Source organism: Drosophila obscura, unplaced genomic scaffold, assembly GCF_018151105.1.
Source record: "Drosophila obscura isolate BZ-5 IFL unplaced genomic scaffold, ASM1815110v1 contig_9, whole genome shotgun sequence".
NCBI lineage: Eukaryota > Metazoa > Arthropoda > Insecta > Diptera > Drosophilidae > Drosophila > Drosophila obscura.
In genome coordinates this window covers 440,691-464,449 of record NW_024542883.1, presented here as the reverse complement: position 1 = coordinate 464,449, position 23,759 = coordinate 440,691, and the positions used below count along the sequence as shown (strand labels likewise).

Below are 23,759 nucleotides of genomic sequence, written 5' to 3'. Positions count from 1 at the left end.
CGCGTTCAGTGCGCGAGCAACCCCTAGCGGAGGAGATGTAGAATCTAAATGGTATATGTAGAATATACATGTTAGATGTAGCATATACATAGTATATGTAGATGTAGATAACAGATGTAGCAAAAAAATGTAAAAGTTTTTTTTTTTTAATTCTAAAAAATCATTAGCTCAAAAATGTATATACAGACTGAGTACGGGTATAAGTAGAGTCGCGTCCCCAGAAGCGACTCACACGTTCCTTCTCGTTTTTTTTTTCGGTGTTGCAGATGGTGTAGTTGTGGCTGCAATTTATTGTTACACTGTTTTCTTTTCTTTTTAACTTTGTTATTTTGGTGTTGGTTGATTTCTTTTCTGTCACTGATAATTTTATTTTTGTAGACGAATGATGATGACTTTTTCTTTTAATCTTTTGTTGACGGGGTTCTCCGTAACTTCACTTTTATTTTAATTGCCGATTTCTCGACCACAATGTCACAATTTTTATACGATGTTTCGGCCTCGAATACGCCACTTGAACAATATTTGCACGGTAGCAAAACTATATTATTTTTAAATTTGTCGATTTCTCGATCAAAATTTCACAATTTTTTCTTCGATGTTTCGGCCTCGAATACGCCACTTTAACAATATTTGCACGGTAGCAAAATTATATTATTTTTAAATTTGTCGATTTCTCGATCAAAATTTCACAATTTTTCTTCGATGTTTCGGCCTCGAATACGCCACTTTAACAATATTTGCACGGTGGCAAAATTATTATTTAACTTTGTTGATTTCTCGACTGTTATTTCACAAAAAAAAATTTTATTATATTTTTTTTTTTTTGTTACACAAAAACATAAAAGAATCTTGTATATCTTTTTGCTTTTTTTGTATACTCTGTACCTTACCAACAAGGGGGGATACAAGAGTTACTTATTTGGCAACCTGTAGCTGTAAGCACTTGTACTTGACAGAATCTTTAAGGTGCTGGTTTATTCTCTGAGTTGCGTTACCATAAAGGGTGCAACTGCAAAGATGTCGAAGGACCAAAATGTAAATGCCTTAACCAAAGCAAGATGAAAAGACATCTACATTTGTTGAGTTCAATATTAAAACTGGATCTTTATTAAAATTGTATGAGATTAGGTAGCTCTACTGTGAAGCAAAACTAGGCTTAGGTCTAGTGCCAACGCAGTGGTATGTGTTTGTGTGTGAGCACACTGGAGCTCTGGTAACAAAATAAGATAACACATGTGTGTACAATTGGTGTGACATCGGCGACCAACGCATCGCAGACATCTGTCAGCGTGGGATCTTTTTAAGAGATTTCTCGGCTGTGCACTAGGTTAGGTTAGGTTGAGGCGGCTGTCGGGATTGTCAGAGACCCGACACACCTAGGCCGGTTTCGGCCCATTGTGATACCGCATATATCGTTCCCTTCTCCCTCGTGAGACCCTATGTTATCCATTATCCCATCCGGATGCCCTTATGAAGCCTGCGATCCGTCTGGGACTGATTGTAGACATGTCCGAAATGTCAATTAGAAAAGGAGCGCCCAAGTATTGAAGTCTCCTTCTACTGAGAGCCGGACAGGAGCAGAACAGGTGTTCCACAGTCTCCTCCTCGTACCGCTTCGACAGAAGTCGTTATATGGGGCGCCCAGCCTGTTTGCATTTGTGCCTATTAGCCAGTGTCCCTTAAGGGAGCGTATGACCGAGCTGCACCTACTTCTACTGAGTTTGCAAAGCTCATCGGTGCGCTTCCTAATAATGTTAAGCCATGTTTGCCGAGTTATGCGACATAGTGGCACAGTTTGCCATCTGTCATTTATTAATCGCTTAAAATGTTCTTTTATTTTGAGCTTGCAGGTGGCCATTGGCATACGAATATCCTCCTTATCATGGAGAAGGGGGATTGTTGTACCAGCTTTGGCCAGCTCGTCTGCTATGCAGTTGCCTTCAATGTCCTGGTGGCCCGGGACCCATATTAGGCTGATGACGAACTGATAAGCCATCTCATGAAGAGATTTGCGACAGTTTGCCACGGTAGCCGAGCTTGTTGTTATCGCATTCAGCGATTTGATCGCAGCTTGGCTGTCACTATAGATATTTATATGAGTTGCCGCAGGGGCTAGTTCCTGAAGACAGCTCAAGGCTTCCTTGATCGCTATGACTTCCGCTTGGAAGACACTGCAGTGATCTGGGAGCCTGAAGGATTGTCTTATGTTCAGCTGTTCGGAGTAGATTCCTCCTCCGACCTTGTTGTCCAGCTTTGAGCCATCAGTAAAGATTCGAATGGCTCCCTTTGGACCAGGTGGTCCCTCAAGCCAGTTGTTTCTGTGAGGGATGATTGTTTCGAAGGGGGTATCTGTATACTCCCTCGGAACACAGTAGTCCGTTTTTGTAGGGACGATTTTGTTTCCATTTAGGATGGACGCATGACCGGTGTGATGTGACACCCATTGGTCAGAGTCTCTAAGACGGATTGCTGCCATTTCTGCCTGCTCATTACCTGCAAGGTCAGGGCTCTGCAGGCATAGGATAGCATTTAGCGCATCCGTTGGTGTTGTGCTCAGAGCTCCACTGATGCATAGGGCTGCAGTACGCTGCACCTTGCCCAGTTGTTTAGTGATGGTCCCCTTCGATAGGGCAGGCCACCACACTGCGACTCCGTAGAGCAGTATTGGTCTTACTATTGCTAGGTAAATCCATTGGACTATTCTTGGGTTCATGCCCCATTTTAGCCCAATGGCCTTCTTGCAAGTGTAGAGGGCTATCGTAGCCTTCTTCACTCTGTCTTTGATGCTCAGGTTCCAGCTAAGCTTTTTGTCAATTACCAACCCTAAGTAACTGGCACTGTCGCTGAAGGAGAGCCTGCATCCGTTTAGTATTGGGGGGTTGAGGGACGGGATTTTGTATTTGGTTGTAAACAACACAAGTTCCGTTTTAGAGGGATTAACTTCCAGTCCACGCGACTCTGTCCATTCTGAGAGTCGCGCGAGCTTTGCGGTCATTAGATCGCAGAGTGTTTGAGGGAATTTTCCCGACAAGATAATGGCAACGTCGTCCGCGTATACTACCACCTTGTAGCCCTCCCCTTCCAGGTCACACAGAATCTTGTTGACTGCTATGTTCCATAGAAGGGGAGACAGGACACCACCTTGCGGGGTGCCTCTGTTGACATACCTTGACTGAGTGGACGATCCCATTGATGATGTCACTGTCCTGCATGTGAGCAATTGATCTATGAGCATCACCAAGTGACGATCCACTCCCAGGTCAGTCAGGGCCTCTGTGATGGCTCCTGGTATGACGTTGTTAAAAGCTCCCTCAATGTCTAGGAAAGCGATTAAGGAGTATTGTTTGACGTGTAGAGATTTCTCTACCACCGAGATTACTTCATGGAGTGCCGTTTCCGTGGATTTTCCTTTTCGGTAGGCATGTTGTGCGCCTGACAGCCACTGAGGATTTATGGTTGTCCTCAGCTGCAGCCCGACTAGTCCCTCAAAGGTTTTGAGAAGAAAGGACGATAGACTTATTGGTCTGAAGTCTTTTGGGGTTATGTGTGAGGGTTTCCCTGCTTTGGGGATAAAGACTATTTTAGCCTTGAGCCAAGCGCGGGGGATTTTTCCCACTGTCAGTATCTTTCTAAAGATACTTTGCAGCCAGTTGATGGCCATGTCCCTAGCTTTTTGTAACTTAGCCGGAATGACTTGGTCCAGGCCAGGCGATTTGAAGGATTTAAAGCTGTTTACTGCCCAGCTAATATTCCGTTTTGTGAGGATGTGCACCATCGAGGTTTCCGGGCCTTCACTTGGGGTGTCTGCCGGCTCGATGGTCGTACACCCAGGAAAATGAGTATCGAGTAGAATATGTAGGGAGTCCTCACTAGAGTTTGTCCACGTACCATCCGTTCTCTTGAGATATCCCACCGAGGGGGATGTTTTTGACAGGATCTTGCGTAGCCTTGCGGCTTCTGACGTGTCTTACATTTCGGAGCAAAATTTTTGCCAAGAGGCCCTTTTTGATCTCCTTGTTTTTTTTTTGTATAGGGTTAGCTTACTTTTGTAATTTTCCCAGTGCGTTTCCTCGCTGCTGCTTTTGGCTCTGTTAAAGAGAGTCCTGCAGTCTTTCCGGAGGGTATCTATATGTTTCGACCACCAGGGGGGTTTCTTTTTCACTCTTGATTTGGTTGAGGGGCAAGACGATTAAGATCGTCTTGTGTGTCCGGGCATTTTGTGGCTAGGGGGGGGAGTAATTCCTCCATTTTTGCACTATATGTATCCCAGTTGGCTTTCCTGGGATTAGTATAGTTAGTGGGTATGGTGCTTTCGAGCGATAGGATTGTCTCGATGTACCTGTGGTCGGAGAAGGAGTGGTCCTCTAGGACTCTCCAACTTTTCATTATGTCTGACAGTTTGTGAGACAATAGAGTGAGGTCAATAACCTCTTGACGGTTTTTTATGATAAAAGTGGGGTCATTACCCCGATTACCAATAATTAGGTTGGAGTTTAGGATGAAGCTGAAAGTGACTCACCCCTTACATTTGTATCCGAGCTACCCCATTGGGTGTGGTGAGCGTTGGCATCGCAGCCTATTAATAGGCTTGTATCCGACCTCTCGCTGTCGCTGGCTATCTTGCGAACAAGGTCACTGGGAGGATCGCTTTCCTCGTGAGCCATGTAGGACGACACCAGGTTCAGGCGTGTCCCTTGTAGCTCTAGGCTAGCCGCCGTGTTGTCGCCACTGCTAAAATTGTGGAGCAGAAAGATATTTAGGTGCTTTCTTGCTAGTATGCAGGTTCTAATTTTACCTTCAGTTTGGGCTACAATCAGCTTGTAGTCCTTCGTCGCTAATCCACAGACCCTTCCTCCTACCACCCAGGGCTCTTGGATTAGGACTATGTCCCCTCCGCTTGCGGCTAAGCGGAGTATTAGGGCAGCGGATGCTGCTTTACAGTGGTGGAGATTTATCTGCAGAAGCCTCAGAGAATTCATTAGAGTTACTCTCCACCACTGTTATGTCGGCGTCAGAGTCGTCGAGAATCTCGTCACGACACAACGCCTCAAATTCGAGCATCAGCTCCGTCTCCGAGGAGTAGCTCTCCAAGGCCGGCTCCGGGTCTACGTCGGGTGCCTCGATCTCCGAGGCAACGTCCCGCTCAACTGGGTTGTTGACAGGGCGCGCCTCGGCCGCTGCATCCGACTTGTAGACCTTCATGGTCACCGAGCTGAACCCGAAGTTGAGCTCTCCCTTGGCTGCTTCGATCGGGGCTAGCGATTCCTTATTTAGGACTACCACTGCCTGATTTGTGGGGCCCTTTGATGCCTCCACTTTGACCACCTTCCAATCTGAGGTTGGCAGTGTAGGGTTGCATCTCTGCAAGATCGAGTGGATCCGCTCGGGCTCTTAAAGGTCGCCGGCACCCATATACGGGCCCTTGGTCTACTGGGCACCTCGCTCCAGTCCACAGCGACGAGCTTCGCCCCAGCGTAGACCTCTCCGATTTGCGCCACCGCAGCTTTGTATAGCTTCACGGAGCGCTCATCTTTAATGCCACCACTTTAATGCTCTTCTGGAACCATCCCATGTCTTTGCAGACTGGGGGTGGCCCGGGATCCTTCTCGAGAAGCTCGAAGCAGCGGTCGGCCAGTGCCGCTTCCACCCACTTCCATTGGCTTCTGGGTATTTTCCCCTCCGCGCTGCCTTTGTCGAGAACGCCTATCAGCGTCCTCTCCTTGGCATTCTGCGCGAAGGATACGCTCACCCTGGAGCGCTTCGCGGCAGGTCCGGGCGTCTCTTGAGAGCGCTGCCTCTTCGGTTGTGCGGCCACCTTCTGTGGCTCCACACTGAAGTTAGGCAACACCACCGAGGCCCATTCCACTTTTTTCAGCCAGTCTGCTGTTGGACTGACTTCCTGGTCGGCGTTCTGCCGACGGAGTATGTGCCCAGCACTCGTCTTTTCGGCATAGCTATATTTCCTGGTTTGGGCACTGGTTGATGGTAAGCCATCACCCGTCGCTTCACCGGAAGGTTGAGCAGCCGCAATATTGCTTAGCTGCCCTACCATGGTATCAGTTTTGGGTGTTGGCTTTCCACCCATCCCAGGTTTGGGATGGGACCCACCCGGATTCATACCCGCGTCCTTCACCGTGCAGGTCTTTCCTGCGTCTGAGCGGATCGGGCCAGGACTTTGGGCCGCTGCCTTCTCCCGCTTGGGATTTCTCCCTGCAGGCATTTGGGGAGTGCCTCTCTCGTTTTTGTTTTTGCTTATTTCGGTACTCTCCCTCAGAGCCAACTTAGTTGCTACTCTTTGGGATGCCCGCTTATTCGCAGCTGACCTACCCACTAGGGTAGGCCGTTCGCTATCCGCAACCTGCGACCCGTCCGGTGCCCTCAGCTAGGCCCCCTCTGAGCCACCACAAAGCTCAATAGGATCATCGGAGGCTGTGCACTTAGAACTAGACAATTTATGAGTTTGTGTCTAAATATCAATTTACATTGGTGTACAAGTGCGGTCGTTAAATTGGTTATTATTACCCTTCATGTTTTAGAGCACTCTAAACACACAGTTCTACCCAGTCATCGGTCAGAGCACAACGTATATAGACACAGTTCTTCCCAGTCATCGGTCAGAGCACAACGTATATAGACACAGTTCTTCCCAGTCATCGGTCAGAGCACAACGTATATAGACACAGTTCTTCCCAGTCATCGGTCAGAGCACAACGTATATAAACATAGTTCATCGGTCGAAATACAACGAATATACCAAACGCGTTGATAACAACGGTAACAAAAGTGAATACAGAAACTACGATCAGTACAAGTGTTTGACCGCGTGCAACTCCTGACGTGTTTTCCAAAGTTAAGCGCTCAGAGTACCTACGGATTCGGGGCAGAAATCAACTATCGTAGCAACTATTGAGCACCGTCCCGTTCTGTTTGCAAAACCCCGTGTCAACGCCGTCCCAAGATTTTGATCGTGGCTCTTCGTAGTCCCACTCGCCCCGATATCGGTACCCACGTATTCACTCCTCGTGTCCCGCGACAGACATTGCATTATAAACCACGTGAAGCATCGGTGATCCAGTTTAGCTCAACATGGGAGTCAAGTTGATTTCGGTGAGTCGCAAAAACGAGTTGGAACTTAGTACTGCTGAGTTCGGGTTGGACAGTGCTGGAACGGTCAAAGAATTGCGACGTAAGCTGGCAACATTCGCCCACAAAGATGATCTCACTGACATGGTACGCGCTCGGTTTGCGGAACTAGAATCCCAGTACGGAGTTTCCGTGACCCCCGATGTCAAGCTCCTATCTCCCCGTCCTCCTACGCACGCGCTCCTTAGTTTGCAAATCGACCCAACAACCATGTACGCTATGTCACCCGTATGTAGCCCAGGTGCTTCGGTATCCACTGCGCCGCCTGAGAGACTGCTCCAGAAGAACCCGGTAATATCAGCGAAGGTACCCACCCGAAGGGAGGAACATTTCAATGCCGCACTAGCCGAGAAAATGGTTCGATGGGGGATCGTGTTCAACGGCTCGGGCGATCCACTAAGTTTCCTGAAGAAACCTAAGAACCTATTTCCAACGACCAAAGGAGGCATTCAAGATGTACCTTGTGGACATTCGACTGATGATGCAACGTGCCGGCTACACCGAGGCCCAAGAGCTGGAACGTATATACGACAACATGCTTCCGGAATACTAGCATTTACAAGGCGCAAGGACTTCAACACGTTGTCGGAACTGACCCAGTTAGTCGTGAACTTCGAAGTAATACGGAGCAAAGGAACATTGGAACTTCCAGGAAACGCAAGCCAGGCACCAGGCACCCACGCACAGGACACTCTAGGATCAACGGCTAACCAACGAGGACACCGAAGTCACACAACCACAAGGACACCGGATCTCCGACAGGACCAGCCATCTCCAAGGGATTGGTCTGTAGATTCACCTAAGCCAGATACTAGACATGGAACCATCATTGAGGACACGGACACTCAATCGACGTACGGCATGCCTGTAGGAACTGTGTCGGATCCGGTCACTTCTCAAGGGAGTGCAACCAACCACAAGTCCTATACTGCTAGGACTGCAGACGCCGTGGACTACGGACAATTACGTGCTGTCGTAAGAATTCGTCGGGAAACGGACAGGCGCTTCGTTCGGCCGGGGACCATACGAAGGACGCCACGCCAGCCCCGAGACAGTAAAAGACACCCTTCGGCTGGAGAAAGGAAGGATTCGGGCGCTAGTGACCATGAAAGGAGAGAATCTGCTAGCAACACTAGACTCAGACGCTACATGGAGTTCGTGAGCGAGCGAAAGGCATTAGAACTGGACAATGGACAGAGTATTACCATGGTACGAACAACGATCAGATTGTCGGATGGTTCCCTCCGGGAATTGACTGATGGCAGACATACGATTAAGAACGCAACAAGTAAAAATGCCAGTACTAGTGATGAGGGATGTACTCGATGACGTTCTCCTTGGAATGGATTTTCTATGTGGAATCAACTCGACCATGAACTGTGGAGGAATCTCCTTACGCCTGGAATTCAGACACGGACAGTACAGCGGGATTCAAAGCAAAGGAACCACACCGAGCCTGGATCAGCTTACGAACATCGACACTCGACAGAAGCCAACGTACCACGCATCTTGACCCAGCGAGGAACGACGTACCAAACGAGGAGTACCTGGCCGCCCTTCCGGGATCAATGATGGTAAAATGGAGGAAGCTTGCGAGGGACGATTCACCGAACGAAAGGTGCGAGGCTGGTCCTTCAAGGGACTACCGGAATTTCGATGAGGCGATGACCCAAGTCGGATACCAATCCAGATGGGCATCAATCCTCCCCAGCCCCGACAGCAGCGCCATGCAGAGAAACCCATTCCGAATACACGAGGCCTAGCAGCGACCCGAGAAACACGTAAGATTCGAGACCGACACAGACGACAATTACCAGCAGCCGACGACCAGCAGGCTGGATAACACCGATGACCACGAAGCATAACCATACCGATGACCAACAATGCAGACGCCCAGGAAAACCAGGACTATGACCATCACAGAAGACTCCGAGACGACCCCAGCAGTAACCAGGATAACGAGAAACCTAGCAGAAGACCCCGAGACGACCCCAGCAGTAACCAAGACAACGAGTTACCTAGAAAAAGATCCCGAGACGACTACGGCCAAAACTGATGGATAACGACGGCACTGGAGGCGTGCTTACCCAACGTCCCTTTGGGGAAAAACTCAAGGTTGGCCAACGCACACTCCACCCCTGCGGATACGAAAGACCACACCAACAACATTGCAGTACATCGATAACCATGTATCGTTACATTAAATTCCATTAGCTACACCGCACTCATAGGGTATCAGGGTACTTAAGTAAAGGTAAAGGAAGTAAAGGTAAGTTGACAAACTTAATGACAGTGAGCTTGCTGAAGATTTGACACAGACATACAAATTAAGAAAGAATGTGTTGCTTCGCAAAATTCAAAGAAATAATAGAACGCGCTGTTTGCCGGTCATACCACGTGCATTTAGATGGTCAGTAATAAATCAAGTGCATGAATCAATTATGCACTTAGGTTAGAAGAAAACGCTTGATAAAGTTTATCAATATTATTGGTTTGAAAAGATGAACAAGTACGTGCGAAAATTTGTCGGGAAAAGTTCAGGCAGAGCTTAATCCCATTCCAAAAGTGAATATACCTTGGCATACAAATTAAGCGGTAAAAGTGACCTTAAAGAATATGTCTTTGTACGCTTTCACAAACTCCGTTTACTTGTTTCATACTCTCAAACTGAATACCGAGAGCTGTGTGACGGCTATGAAATCATCCAATTCTTTGTTTGGGGTTCCGACCCGAATCATTGCCGATCAGGGTATATTTTTCACTAGTGCAAAGTTTGCTAAGTTCTGTTCTTCACAAAATATTAAGCTTCATCTAATTGCTACGGGAGCTAGCCGTGCTAACACTCAGGTTGAGCGTGTGATGAGCATTCTGAAAAATCTGTTGTTGCTGTTGTCTGCTGTTGAATCAAGCCAACGGTCTTGGCAGGATGCCCTGGGAGAAACACAGTTTGCCCTCAACTGCACAGTCAACCGTGCAACTAGTCCCTTAGAGCTTCTGATCGGCAAATAGCCTCGTCCAATGGGTTTAATTTCTCCATGTGATACAGAGGAATAGATTGACTTACAGGTTTTGAGAGACGAGGTATCATAAAAAATATGCAAGATTAAGCTGTTTATAACAAGTCTAGGTTTGACAAGAGTAAAGCTGCTGTAGTTAAACACAAGGTGGGTGACTATGTTTTACTCAAAAGCGAAGAAAGGCATCAGACAAAGGTAGATGCAAAGTTTAGAGGTCCATTTATTATATTAGAGACTCTTGATGGGGATCGGTATGTGTTGAAATCTTTGCATAACAATCGAACGTACATGTATTGCCATGATGCACGAAAAATGCCAGAGGGTCGCATACCGAATGAATTAGATATCACTGGAGTAGAGATAAATTTGTCCAGTTGGGACTAAGTGTGAGTCGCTTAAAAAGGGTGATGAGTATTCCGTCCAGTAAGTATGAAGAGTCCAGGTGAGACTTATCGTATTCCATCCAGTAAGGATGAAGAGTCCAGGTGAGACCTATCGTATTCCGTCCAGTAGGGATGAAGAGTCCAGGTGAGACTTAACGTATTCCGTCCAGTAGGGATGAAGAGTCCAGGTGAGACTTAACGTATTCCGTCCAGTAGGGATGAAGAGTCCAGGTGAGACTGAATAAGTAAACGAATCAGCTGGGTCAGCTATGAGGATTGCATACTGATTGGGTATACAGCTGACGATTCAAAGGTGGTATTTGAAAGCTATCGAGTTTGAGTTATTTTATATTTCTCTGGAATCGTAACTTATACGAAACGAATATTGAAAAAGTCGGTGTGACTATATTAAAATGAATTTTGTAATTTTCTTTAGTGAAAAATAACAGGAAGAATGTTAAGCAAAAACTGATTTCAAATCTAAATGTAAACATATTCTCATAGAAAAATACCCTTCGTTTAATAAAAGCCCAAACTGTATTACTTTATGTCAATGTTATTTATTGGACACTGGGAGACGACTACACGAGGACGTGTTATTGTCAGAATGGCCGCGTCGGATCATAATAATATTGCCAGTGTATTTTGGTCTGTCGGGTGCATACGAATCCCCTTTTTGATTGTTCTCAGTGTATTACTGTATCACTGTTTCCTTTGTATTTCGCTCTTTTTCGTAAGTTTTATCTCCTTGGCAGAGTTGCAGTTGTTTCTATGTCGGTCAGGTGTTCATTAGCGAGTGTATTCTGAAAAACTCGATCGGAGAGGATAAAGGGAGCTAGAGAAAGGGACGCACGCGGCGAGTGTTCCTCTGCGGTGGTGAGTGTAAGGTATGCAGATATAGAGACAAAGGGAAATTGCGTAACGAGTAATAATTGTCTCGGAGCTCTGTTTTACAATACCAAAAAAGTAGTTGCGTTAGAGAGTTTGCCCACACCACGAGCCAAGCGGAGTAATTCTCTATTGACGTATAACCCTAGTTAAAATGGCAGATCCAACCCAGGAAAATATTAATCCAAAATGTATGTATTTTTTTTACACTCTTTATGCAAACTGTCACTGTCACTTTTATTTGTTGCCTTTTTAATTTATTGTTTACGTCCACCCGGGGGCGCCATGAAAATAGGATAGTTTTTCTAAATGCGAAAGACCGAAATACTTGGGTGGCGTAAAGTTTAATTAAAAATGCGGGACGAGAGAAGTTATCGGTGCGCTCGATCGAATTCAATTTTAACGATTATATTCTAAATTCATTACAATTCGTTCTATGCCTAGCTAACCTACGGTGGCAAAGCGGGGCGAATTCGCCTTGAGCGAAAGAGCAAGCTTTTATTGCGCCCTCGCTTTGCCGTAACCTACTTACACTAGACTTCAAAGAATTCAAAAATAATCGTAACATAAAACATTGACTAAGACGATGACATGGCGAAACAGCGGGTACGTTGTTAGAAGGATGCCGTACGGCTCATTCAGAGTTCAAATTGCCATTAAATCTTCAAACTACTGAACAATCGACAACATTGTAACATTGCAAAGTACTCTGCAACGGCAAAAGTTTTAGTAGCGTCAAAAGTCATCATCTGGGAAAAGTGCACAAAGGCGCAAAAACGCGCACAAACGCGCATTGGAAGCTTTAAAAGATCTGCGCATAGACTCGAAAATTTTTGGTGGCGCAATGATTTTACTATCTGGCGGTTTTCGTCAAACACTGCCAGTCATTCCAAGATCGACTGCTGCCTATGAAATAAAAGCTTTCCTCAAATCTTCAAATCTGTGGTTCTATGTAAAGAAACATCAACTGGTAGCAAACATGAGAGTTGCATTGTTGAACGACACATCTGCTGAAGATTTCTGCAAGCACTTGCTGACCGTGGCCGTGTTCCTGTCGACAAATCGAGCAGATTGATTTCATTTCTTTCAAATTTTTGTAATTTCGTCTCGTCAAAAGACGAGCTTATTAGCATAGTATTCCCAAACATCATTGCTAACCACAATAATAACAAATGCACTATAGGCAAAAAGTCCCATATTTTGGCATTTTTACATTTTTTTTTTTTGTTCCGTATTATCAAATTGACCGTATTTTCTGAATTAGAATACTTTAAGAATACTAAAACATATTTTTAATATTTTTTGGACTTCGTTGGTATTTTGTTATTTGTCAAAATTGAAAGACTATTATATGGCCACTCAAAAAAACAAAATTGGCGCAAAAGCTTGTGATTTTTGGTGTGAATTTTCTTATGAAATTGTAAACAAAACAAAAAAGTTTAAACATGGAATTTAATCGTCAAAGTATGTAAAATAAACTATTAGCACTAACAGTTTAGTACATGTAATATATTGTCCAAGTGTTTAATGTGTTGTTGGTGTGTTTTTATGTCCCTACTAACAAATGTATTTGTGTTTCTGTGGAGTGTAACTTGTGCATGGAGGACACTTGAGGTAATTCTAATGCTGAATGTTACTAATTAAACTGTTAACAATCAAATAGTGGATAACATTTTTGCCCGTTTTTGCCCGATTTACGGCAATACTCAGATGCATTTACTTGCTTGATGTTTGGAGCGACAACAACCGCCAACAAGATGCTGTGAAGCAGTTTGTTTTGCAAAATATTGATGAAACTAAATTAAGTGATGTTCAGCAAATCTTAATAAGAGATAAACTTATGCAGTTTTTCGGATTTATAAACACTTATTTGCCAAAATGCAACAGAATGCTCGACCGCTTTAAAGAAAAGCATGCGAAATGGCTTGCATCCTCGTTCAAAATTGAATTTCATAAGGATGATACTCCACGCGAAAAGCCTGGTCGCAAACGTTTGACCTATTCTGAGGCAGGACCAAGGTTAAAGCGAAAATTAGCATCTGAACTGGTCAATGAAACCGAAAATTCAATGCCACTGTTGTTGCATGCTGCTTCTGTATCGGCAAAAAAATTGAAAAAGGATAGCACTTCTCCTTTACTGCAAAAAGCATTGAATAGCGAAAAAATAGCTGGCATAGCGAACCATAATGAGATCACCAAAATAAGTCCTGAAAAGGCTTTAGCATTTTTAATAGAAAATAATCTAACAAAACAACAATACATTAATATAAAAGCCATAAATAAGCTTCATGGATGCGATATTTATCCGCCGTATTCAGAAATTACAAAGATGAAATTAAAATGCAGACCAGAACAAGACAAAATAACTTATTCTGGAGGAAGAGTTTTGGGATGAATAAATTATTAACTCGGTATCAAGGTATGGCGTCACAAAAAAACGGACTTTTTGCCCATAGTGAAATGGTTAAGCAAGCGTACAATTTTGCGGGTGGGCTGATTTCGATTCCACTTAAATAATCATATTGAAATTTAAACTATCTGTGTTTTATTATCACTCAGAAGTTTATCTGACGGTGTTAAATTGGGGAGAAACAAAGCTCGCCGGGTCAGCTGTATGTACATATAATAGAATATAGAATATAAAGTTTTTATTAAATATATTCCCCAAGATACGTTATTTTTATTCATTCCGAAGCAGACATAAAACCAATAATGTTTTCAGCAAATGTTTCACTGACCCAAATAAATTCGAGAAATCTTGCTTCAAGAACTCCAATGACAACTCCAGCGAAAATGTCCAATATGTAGTGCCGCTGTAGAATCAGTCGTGATAGAGCGACGCAAACAGCCCATGTCGTAAGGGGTATTAACAAAAAAAAGGGCAGAGAATACAATTTTGTAAAAAATATAAGTACATAAAATGCTCTAGATGAGTGGCCTGATGGAAAACTAAATTTATCGGGTCCTATTACCCACGTATCTTTGATTGATACCGGTCTTCTTCGGCGCACAAATGACTTTAACACGGCTACGACGACAATATCAAGAATAAGTCCCATAAGCATATTTACTTGCATTTGAAGCAATGCTTTTGAATTGATTATCCATATGAAAGCCATCCAAGAAAATAACCAGGCAATACCATCACAGGATATTTCTAGAAATTTACAGTTTATCTTTAAAGACTTAAAGAACGTATAATTATATAGAATTGATACGCAATAAGTCGACCATTGCACATCTTTCTCCAGCAAGTATTTCAGTATTGCTGATGACTGAAATTTGAAAAAAGTATTGTCAATATCATTCACAACGTACAATAAATTATAATTCACACAAACCGTCTTCATTCTATAAATTGGACATATGTTTATAAATGGTTAAATGCCAATTTTATGTTAGAGATAACAAGCAGTGTGACCCAACTATGTGAGCTGACAAAAAATCATATTTAGGGGACTCGACTCAAATTGATGTTTTTCCCACAAACTAAATAAATTAAAGAAAAGGAAAAGAGGATTGGGTATAATTACTAATAGTAGTATGACAAGATAGCCTTTCACACTGGCGACCATCCACCATAAATTTCTGGGATGGTCCGTAAGGTTTTGCCGTTCCGAAAATTTCCCAGTTATTCCACCATCCATCTGGGATGTTCCTAATACTCTCTGCACACTGAGTCCATCCTGGGGGAACGGTGGGAATTTTTGAAAGATGTGAAACACCGATTCACATTGACACCATCCACCATCCATGAGAAACAGCTGTTGCTCACAATTGCGTGAGGTGAAAATTTATTTACTTTAATTAAAATGAAAATAAATAACATTTCAATGGTCGTGAATGTGATTCAGCAGCAAAACATATTCTTGCACAAGCTAATCATGTTGTTGGACATGGACGATGATGATGAGGATAACTTTGACGAGGAGGAGATAATAGAATGGATATCTGCTTTGAAAACACTGAAGCCCGGAAGGTTGTGGTCATTTGTGAGTGCTTCTAATAAATTCAACCAATGTTTAAAGTACAAATATATATGTTATGTTTTTCAGAAGCGGTTCGGTACATTTTGGGAGAGGGATGTACCCGAAAACAACGAGGCGTTTTTTAAGGAAAGTTTTAGGATGGAGAGATCCTGCTTTTCTCTGTTGGTTACTCGCTTGGAAGTGCTACGGAAGAAGGACACAAACTGCCGAGCTGCAATTCCTCTGGAGAAGCGTATCGCCATATCTTTATATACTTTGGGATCTTCTTCTGAAAAGAGTGTTTTTCGGAGTGTCAGCCAACAGCGTCTGCAATATCCTGCATGAGTTTTGCAGAGCATTCATCAACGAATTCTCAGAGAAAATTGACGAGTGTGTCCAAGCATTTGAAGAAATTGGGTTTCCTCAGTGCCTGGTGCAATTGGTAATAATGCAATAAAATCATCCATAATATATGTATATACATATATGTAAATTAATTTCATCACTTAATTTTTATGTTAGATGGATGTCACATCGAAATAAAACCACCTGCAGCTGATATTTGATATTTTTTTATTTTTTGCGTGCTTTGTGAGATCTGATGGGGTTATTTTGTTTTATTTTTATATTTTCCTGTCTGTCATTGTTTACATTTTCGTAGTGATCTCCGATTTTTTGTTGTGAAATATGGTTGCATTTGACAATTATCGAAAAAATACCGCACTGAAACATGAGAATTAGGAACATCCCAGATGGATGGTGGAATAACTGGGAAATTTTCGGAACGGCAAAACTTTACGGGCCATCCCAGAAATGGATGGTGGATGGTCCCCAGTGTGAAAAGGCTATAATTCGCACGTTTCTGCGGTATTTTTTCGATAATTGTCAAATGCAACCATAAATATTTGACATTCACTAAGAAAAAATCGGAATTCACTACGAAAATGTAAACAATGAGAGACAGGAAGATGGTAAAAAACAACAACTGGCATACAACTCGATTTGTGGGAATTTGTTTATGAATTCTCTGCAAAAGTCATGCAGGATATTGCACTCGCTTTTGGCTGAATGCCTTCCGATTATACTGTACTCAGAAAAAGAGCCCAAACTATACAATGCTATGGCTATAGATAACTCTCCTTAGAAAACGCCTCGCTGATTTCGGGTACATCTTTCTCCTAAAATGTCCCAAACCGCTTCTCAGAAAATATAGAAAATGTATTTTTATTTAAAACATTGATTGGATTTAGTAGAAGCAGTCTGAAATGACCACTCTTCAGTATTTTCAAAACAGAAATCTATTCTGATAAATTCTCCTCGTCAATGCTAGCCTCATTTTCATCATCATACATGTTCAGCAACAAGATTAGCTTGTGCAAGAATATTTTATGGTGCTGAATCACATTCACAACCACTGCAATGTTATTTATATATATTTAAATTATAAATGTGAACAAATTTTCACCGCACGCAATTGTATGCATCAGCTGTTTCTCATGAATGGTAAATGGTAGTCGATGGTGGATGGAGTCAGTGTGAATCGGTGCTTCACATCTTTCAAATTACCCATCGTTCCTTCGGGATGGGCTCAGTGTGCAGAGGGCATAAGTCTAATTCTAAACTGTTTTCCTTATATTCCGCAGTTGTTATTATATTTATACATATGTATATAACAGAACTTTTTTTTCCGGTCTCGTGGGATATCACTCTGTCACAAGTGTATTCCAAAAATTTTTCCCCGCCCACTTTCGCCAACATAAAGAACGAAAATCTGTGATATCATCAATTTTATAGTTAAGGAAAAAGCGAAAACGTAGAACAGTAAAAATGAACATATTTACAAGGTTGCTCAATCTAGATCAGGTGAAATTATTATTTTAGCAAGAATGAACAAATTAATTTGCCATGGCTAACCTACCCCTTGCACGCGCTACCTCACTATCATTTTTAGAAACATAACAGCATTGGAGTCAGAAGACAGAGAAAGAGGCACCCTCTTCGGTATAATCTATACCATAAATTTGTAGTCTTCCTCATTACTTTAAATACAATTTAGGAAACCATTAAAAATAAGCAAAAAAAAACTCATCATTAATAATTAACATAAAAATAAATGTAAAAAAATATAATAAATTTAACACAAAACAAAATGTTTATGAATAAGTATTCGATTTAAGTACATAACTCTTGTATTAAAGTAGATAAAATCCAAAATGAACTATATATACTCTTCGAGTGACTAGCGCAATAAAAATAAGTTTATACTTATAGCGTTGGCACAAAGCATAAAATAAATAGGATAATATTTGGTACATAAATGTGTGTTTGAACGCCTACTTAATTTCATTTTGTGTCATTCTGTAGAACAGAACCTTTAATAATAGACTTTTTTTATACCTTTTTGTATCAAATATTTTTTTTTGAACAAAAAAAATTGTTTGTAGGTATATTTGTGGCTGTTGATTATCATTGTTTAATTTCGATGAATTCCTAAAAATGCATATAGTAAGCACCTAATCGCGCAGGTCTGCTAGTTACTTATATTTTGTTCTTCAATTTGCATAAATCATAAGCTTACATATATGTATACTGACTAAGTACCGTGTATATTATACACGATGATGTGCGATGATCGCACAATTATAAAAACATCGATGACATCGATGTTAACATCGATGTTTTTGCAGCCCTAGTGTATAAGCACTAACCATACAGTATATAGATGTGCCAGTTCATACATCGAAAGGGGCGCAAGCTGAGTGTTCTGTCGATGTTTCATCGATGTTTTAAAAAATAGAAAGAAATTTTTTTTCTGTAAATTAAATTATTTTAATTGAAAAGATTTGGTTCATTTTATAACAAAATAAAAAGCTTTATTAGTCAAAGCAAAAAAACAATTTCAACAAGATCAAAATACAAATCTTATTCTATAAGTTTAACAGAAAATGGTTTGGTTCTTATTGATACATGAGTTTAGCTACGACTAGTGCTGCAAAAACATCGATGTTAACATCGATGTCATGGATGTTTTTATACTTGTGCGATGCATCGATGTTTTTTTTGTATCATCGATGTTTCACTGTATTCACTGACATAAGGCATTTATTTGGTTTGTTCCAGTCCCACCTCAGCGATAGATTGTCAAGGGCTGAGTCCAAGGTTTTCCAAGGAGACTATGGTGTAGGACAGTATCGGTGAGAGCGAGATTCCGTTACTGAAGAAAAGAAGGAAGACGATAGGATTAGTTAGGTGTATTGGTAAAGGCAGGCATGCGTGAGAGGGATTAAATAGGAGTGAAACAAATCTAAAACGTGGGCATAAGAATTGCTGGTCATCCGAAGCGGAGGTACTAATTAATAGCAGAGCTAGAATCTAGGCCGAGTGGGGTTAAACCCGATTAGTGGAATTTTCAAAAAGTGAGTGGTGAAAATTTTACATTTAAACGGAAATTAACCCGCGGTGTGTTTCCCTTAGCCTGGCCCGGAAGATTGCCCAGCGCAGCCGAGTCAGTGATTTTGCCCGAGGGAGATAATTTCTGGAGAGGATGTGCCAGATGAGCCGACCGTCGAAACCAAATTGTGAGTCCGTTCCGTGCCTGTTATTTTGAGCCGTGTATGAAGCCGAGATTTGTGAGGGGTGCATGTCTAACCAGGTCAAACGAACGATCCGCGCAGAGTGACCAAGGACCGTGCCGCAGACGCAGTGGTACACGTAGTCCGAGCCGTTGGACTCTGCCGGAGCCACCTCTACGATCACCTAAGGATTTGCACTCACGTTTGCACTCACGTTTACACTCAATTTTGCACCTACATATTGGCAGATCGACGATCGCCCACAGTACATATATTTTTTTTGGGAATTGTTCCTCACACTCCTCGCAAGCCGTTACGGACACATATGTGCCCGACAGTATTCGTATTGTCCATCGTGTTGTCCCTATTATATGTGTTAATTGTTATTTATTAGTAATTTAAGCAAACCCTAACGTAAAAAAACACTTTTGTAAACGCCAAACATTGGCGCCGACATAGACACAAAACAAAACATATGGTAGGATTAACCCTTGTGCGCGGCGCGGGGTCCCACAAGCCCACCGTTTTGGTGAAATATTGTTTGGTAATTTTTGTTGTCGATGGCCTTGTTTATATCTGCCCCTATGACCCTTAACAAGAGCTCTTGGTAGGTTAGTCTCGGGAGGGCCCAAAGAAATTTAAATCATTTCCCAATTTAATTCTGCATAAAAAACGCCCATTACGCACATAGGTATATTCTCCTAATCCAGTTGGTATTTATTTGAGTGCTGTCGTTAACTGAGTTGGTATTTTTTTTTTTATTATGTTATTTATTTAAATTATTAATGTTTATTATCTAGGAAGAAAAATTATAGTTAGGAGATGTATTTGTCGTATTATATTATATATTAAACTAAGGAATATTGAAAGGATGAAGGCCTAAATTAATTTAGAGGGAGGACGCGTGGCGTAAGCCATGGATTAGACCAGCCGCGGCCGTTCCAGCAGAGGGTGGCCAAAATGAACGTTGTATTTGACCATAGGTAGGGTGGGCGCGCGAAGTGGAAACACCTAGACTTCACCCACTTGACAGCCGTCTATTTGTTTGGTTCTTTTTGTTTGTCTTGCAGTCTATTGTAGTTTTTTTATGTCTGAATTGATGTCCCGAGAAGTCGAAATCTCAAACTTTGCTTACATTTGGCGGGCAAGGGGAACTACCCATCCCTGGGGTCGAGAGCTAGCCGGCGTTGCCCCACGAGCCGCAAGCCGAATGTAACAAATGGCGCCCAATAATTTATTGTTCCAATGCATTTGGACTGACGCAACTCCAGGTGTCATTCTAACAAATGACTCCTGGACGTGTAGAGGGGAATGCATGGGAGAAATAAATATAAATAAAATTTTTTGTAGAGAAGACGACGGCTCGCGAAATGCAGTTTAGCTGTCCCGGCAGAACTCGCTGCTGCAGGCTTAAGGGGAGCGCAAAGCTGACCCTTAATGGCGCGGAGTGGCCAACGCTAGGGAGAGATAGATGTAGTTAGGTAGAAAAGCTGTAGTGAGACGACTTACGAGTTCCATGTTGCGTTTCGCCACAGTTCGATGTCGCTAGTGAACGTAAGTCACTGCTGTTCCACGAAGGAACTGGTAGTTTGCGACGGACACATTGCCTGGTGGTTGTGATATCGAATAAATCTGTGATAGAATGTGATATGGGATAAGATAGAGTAAGTCATGTAGGTAAATGTTCAAGTTAGTTTCCCACCTGTTTGTTTGTAGATAGTCGCTTTCGTGTTTTGGTTTGGTTGTCTGTCCGCCGAGATGTTGTGAGGAGTCGGTGGCCCGGGTGTCGTAAAGACAGTCCGCGATGCATCTGCTGTCACGGCAAATCGGTAGGATGGATGGCGGGGACAAGACACAAGAAAGTTAAACTCGTGCACTCAAAGTGATGACTAGTGTAGGCGACAAGTCACACAAAAGGGGTGTTTTGTGAATGTAGTGTATCCGTAGAACGACTGTCAAGTGGAGCGCAGAAACTGGAGCGGTTGTTGGTCCCGGCTAGTCAAGTGTCCTCCTCTAAAAATAACTATTCTGTGAAGGAAAGAATTGAAAGTTATTTTGTTGTTTTGTATGTTTGTTCGAGAATATATTTTTTGAATTTTGGTTAGGTGTCGATCGATACATATTCTATTTATTTATTTATTCAAGTATTTATTGGGGAAATGAATATTAGCCTATTTGGCGGCATATTTATTAAGTAATTATTTATTTATTTACATGATTATTTGTTGTCAGAGGGGTTATTTATTTTGCTTGTTATTTATTTGGGTATTTATTTATTTAGTTATATATAGTTAGTTTCGTTTAGATTGTTATAATCGTGGTCTTTGTGGTCCTTTGGTGGGAATGCCAAAAGCAGTAAGCAGCCGGCCATATCCGACGCGATCTCGAGCACACGAAAGACAGGGATCGTTAGGAGAAGTGTCCGGGGCGATGGCCGACCAAGATCGTAGTGATCTGGGAGCTGTGGGTGGTTTGCCGAGAACACCAGTCCAGAACAGGGCAGAAGAGTGGCCGAATACACCATTCTTTCCTTCTGAATTGGCATCAGCAGCGAATGTAGCGATAGCTCAGGCGGGAGCGACAAATAGAGCAGCGCAGGCTGACTCTATAAGTCGGGTGTTGCAGGAGGAGTTACGCATGGGGTTCATGGGGATGATGCGTGAACTGAATGAGATACTCCAGCCGATGAGACAGCAGCCACCACAGCTGACAGTACCGCAATGGGAAGAGGACAACACCGAGCAAGGGCAGCGAGGAGCCATACCGAAGAGGAAGCCGTCGAGTTCGACTGAAGCGGCCAAACCGCCACCAAAACCACGTTTGTCACGGTCGGGGCACGATGGGAATGGTCCGGAGCCGTCTTCAGGAGTAGGGGCGACGGCATCTGCAGACCAGCATCGACGGGGTGATCATCGGGCTCAAAATTGGCTAAACCCGATAACGAGACAGCAAGGTACGGGTCGTAGCGGGAATAGAAGATCCGGTGGGAGAACAACCAGCAGCCCACGTGAGGAGCAGCATCCACAGTCGTCCCATTACCGATCGTGGCCTCGGTGGGGCCGAGTCGAGAAGTGGGACGTGACTTTCGATGGCGACGCCAATAAGGTGACCGTAGAGGATTTCGTTTTCCGAGTCGAATTCCTGCAGGCGCAAATGCGATGTCCCTGGGATGAGGTGATGAAGGGGTTACATCATCTGCTTACGGGAAACGCTCGGGAATGGTATTGGCAGTACGTACGGGATCATCGTGGTGGTAACTGGCAGGAGTTGAGGGATGATTTAGTTGCACGTTTCCGAGGCACAGCTTCCTAGTTTGACCGAATGAGAGAACTGCGGGAACGAATGCAACGGCCAAAGCGGAAGTCCCGATCTTCGTGGCGAGGATCACCAAAAGCCACCAACTTTGGCCGAGGAGCGAACGTCAGTGAGGTCGCGCAGGATCTGTCGAGAAGCGATGAGGAGGCAGAAGTCTGTGAGGAGGCGCAAGTGACAAGGCGGGGTCCAGTAATGTTGACTTGCTGGAACTGCGGGAAAACGGTTCATGGTTTTCGGGACTGTATGGCAACAGAGAGGCGAATCTTCTGCTACCGCTGTGGAAAGCCCGATGCATATTGTCCGACCTGTCTGAATTGTGCGGGAAACGCGAAGAAGAGTGCGATTCAAGCAGGCGAATCACGCTCACAGGTGGGGCCTGCGAACTGGAAGTAGAACATAAGAAGAATGTAATAGATAGACATAGTTTGCATGCTAGGTTAAGGAACTTACCGTATGAAGAGTGGTTAAGGAATTATTTAGAAGTCCGTAATAGAATATTTTCCGACTTAAAGGTGGATGGGATGCGAGCACTGTCAGTTCGGGTAAACAAGGCAAGATCCCGGTTTAAACAGAGACGATCGGTGAGGAGACAGGTGATTGCTTCAGTACAGCGCTGTAGCAAAAACGACCCAAGAGTATTCGCTGGAATCTCGATAATGGGGGAATCCATTAGAGGGTTGTTGGACTCAGGCGCTACGCACAGCATGTTAGGCAAGAATGGCCACGAGTTCTTGGAGAAGCTGGGTGTAGTGGCTCGTCGCTATTCGTCCATAGTTAAGGTGGCAAATGGAGAAGATCGCGCAATCGTTGGTCGAGTGGAATTGCCTGTGGAGTATAAGGGAGAGATAAAGAGATTAACCTTTTTCTTATGTCCGTTCTTGGAGCAGGAAATTTACTTGGGTGTAGACTTTTGGCGGGCTTTTGCATTGGCTCCTGAGGTGATGGGAGAATGTCCTGTAGGTGCATCACATAGATTGGTAGAAGAAGTGATGGCTGACCAAGTCGCTCACTATGTAGAAGGACCGGAAATTGTGCAGGAGGAATGGGACTTGTCGGAGGAGCAGAAGATCGTCTTGGATAAGGTGAAGGCCTGGGCAAGACGTCGATAGAGACGCATAAAATCCAGCTTGTGGAGAATGCCGAGCCTGTAAAGGATCGACATTATCCATTATCGCCAGCGATGCAGGACGTGGTTTGTGTGGAGGTGGACAAGATGTTGGCTTTAGGAGTCATCGAGCACAGTGATAGCCCGTGGAGTAACCGCACTACGGTTGTACGACGGCCGGGCAAAAATCGGTTTTGTCTCGATGCCCGAAAGCTCAACAAGGTGACCATCAAGGACGCCTATCCACTGCCTAGCATCGAGGGGATTTTGTCGCGGCTCGACCAGACGATATACATCTCCAGCGTCGATTTAAAATTCGCATTTTGGCAAATCGAGCTGGACGAGCCGAGCCGAGCCGAGCCTACACT

The 23,759-nt window shown here is 43.5% G+C and overlaps 2 protein-coding genes and 2 long non-coding RNA genes across 5 annotated transcripts; 1 reads left to right on the top strand and 3 right to left on the bottom strand.

Moving 5' to 3' along the window:
• Positions 1 to 1,442: 1,442 nt before the first annotated feature.
• LOC121405275 lies at positions 1,443 to 3,433 on the bottom strand (the record flags this gene model as incomplete). Its single annotated transcript, XM_041595906.1, is given in 2 exon segments — positions 1,443 to 1,612; positions 1,615 to 3,433. Coding segments are annotated over 2 exon segments (1,989 nt in total), but the record flags the coding sequence as incomplete, so codon positions are not given.
• Positions 3,434 to 14,064: 10,631 nt separating this feature from the next.
• Positions 14,065 to 15,003, bottom strand: LOC111079121 (phospholipid phosphatase 6). Its single transcript, XM_022374137.2, has 2 exons — positions 14,773 to 15,003; positions 14,065 to 14,706 (listed from the first exon to the last, which is right to left on the bottom strand). Exons 1-2 carry the CDS (start codon positions 14,779 to 14,781, stop codon positions 14,116 to 14,118), a joined length of 600 nt encoding a protein of 199 aa, XP_022229829.1. The 5' UTR covers positions 14,782 to 15,003; the 3' UTR covers positions 14,065 to 14,115.
• A 3,289-nt stretch (positions 15,004 to 18,292) lies between these two features.
• LOC111079116 lies at positions 18,293 to 19,601 on the top strand. The gene is made up of 2 exons (XR_005968532.1): positions 18,293 to 18,815; positions 18,874 to 19,601. It is a non-coding gene; the product is annotated as an uncharacterized LOC111079116 (long non-coding RNA).
• On the bottom strand, positions 18,561 to 21,073 carry LOC121405324. 2 transcript variants are annotated; one of them, XR_005968535.1, is made up of 4 exons: positions 20,674 to 21,073; positions 20,481 to 20,603; positions 20,107 to 20,428; positions 18,561 to 18,613 (listed from the first exon to the last, which is right to left on the bottom strand). It is a non-coding gene; the product is annotated as an uncharacterized LOC121405324 (long non-coding RNA). The 2 variants fall into 2 exon arrangements; XR_005968534.1 differs by lacking the exon at positions 18,561 to 18,613 and having other exon boundaries at positions 19,797 to 20,428; positions 20,674 to 21,068.
• Positions 21,074 to 23,759: the final 2,686 nt, after the last annotated feature.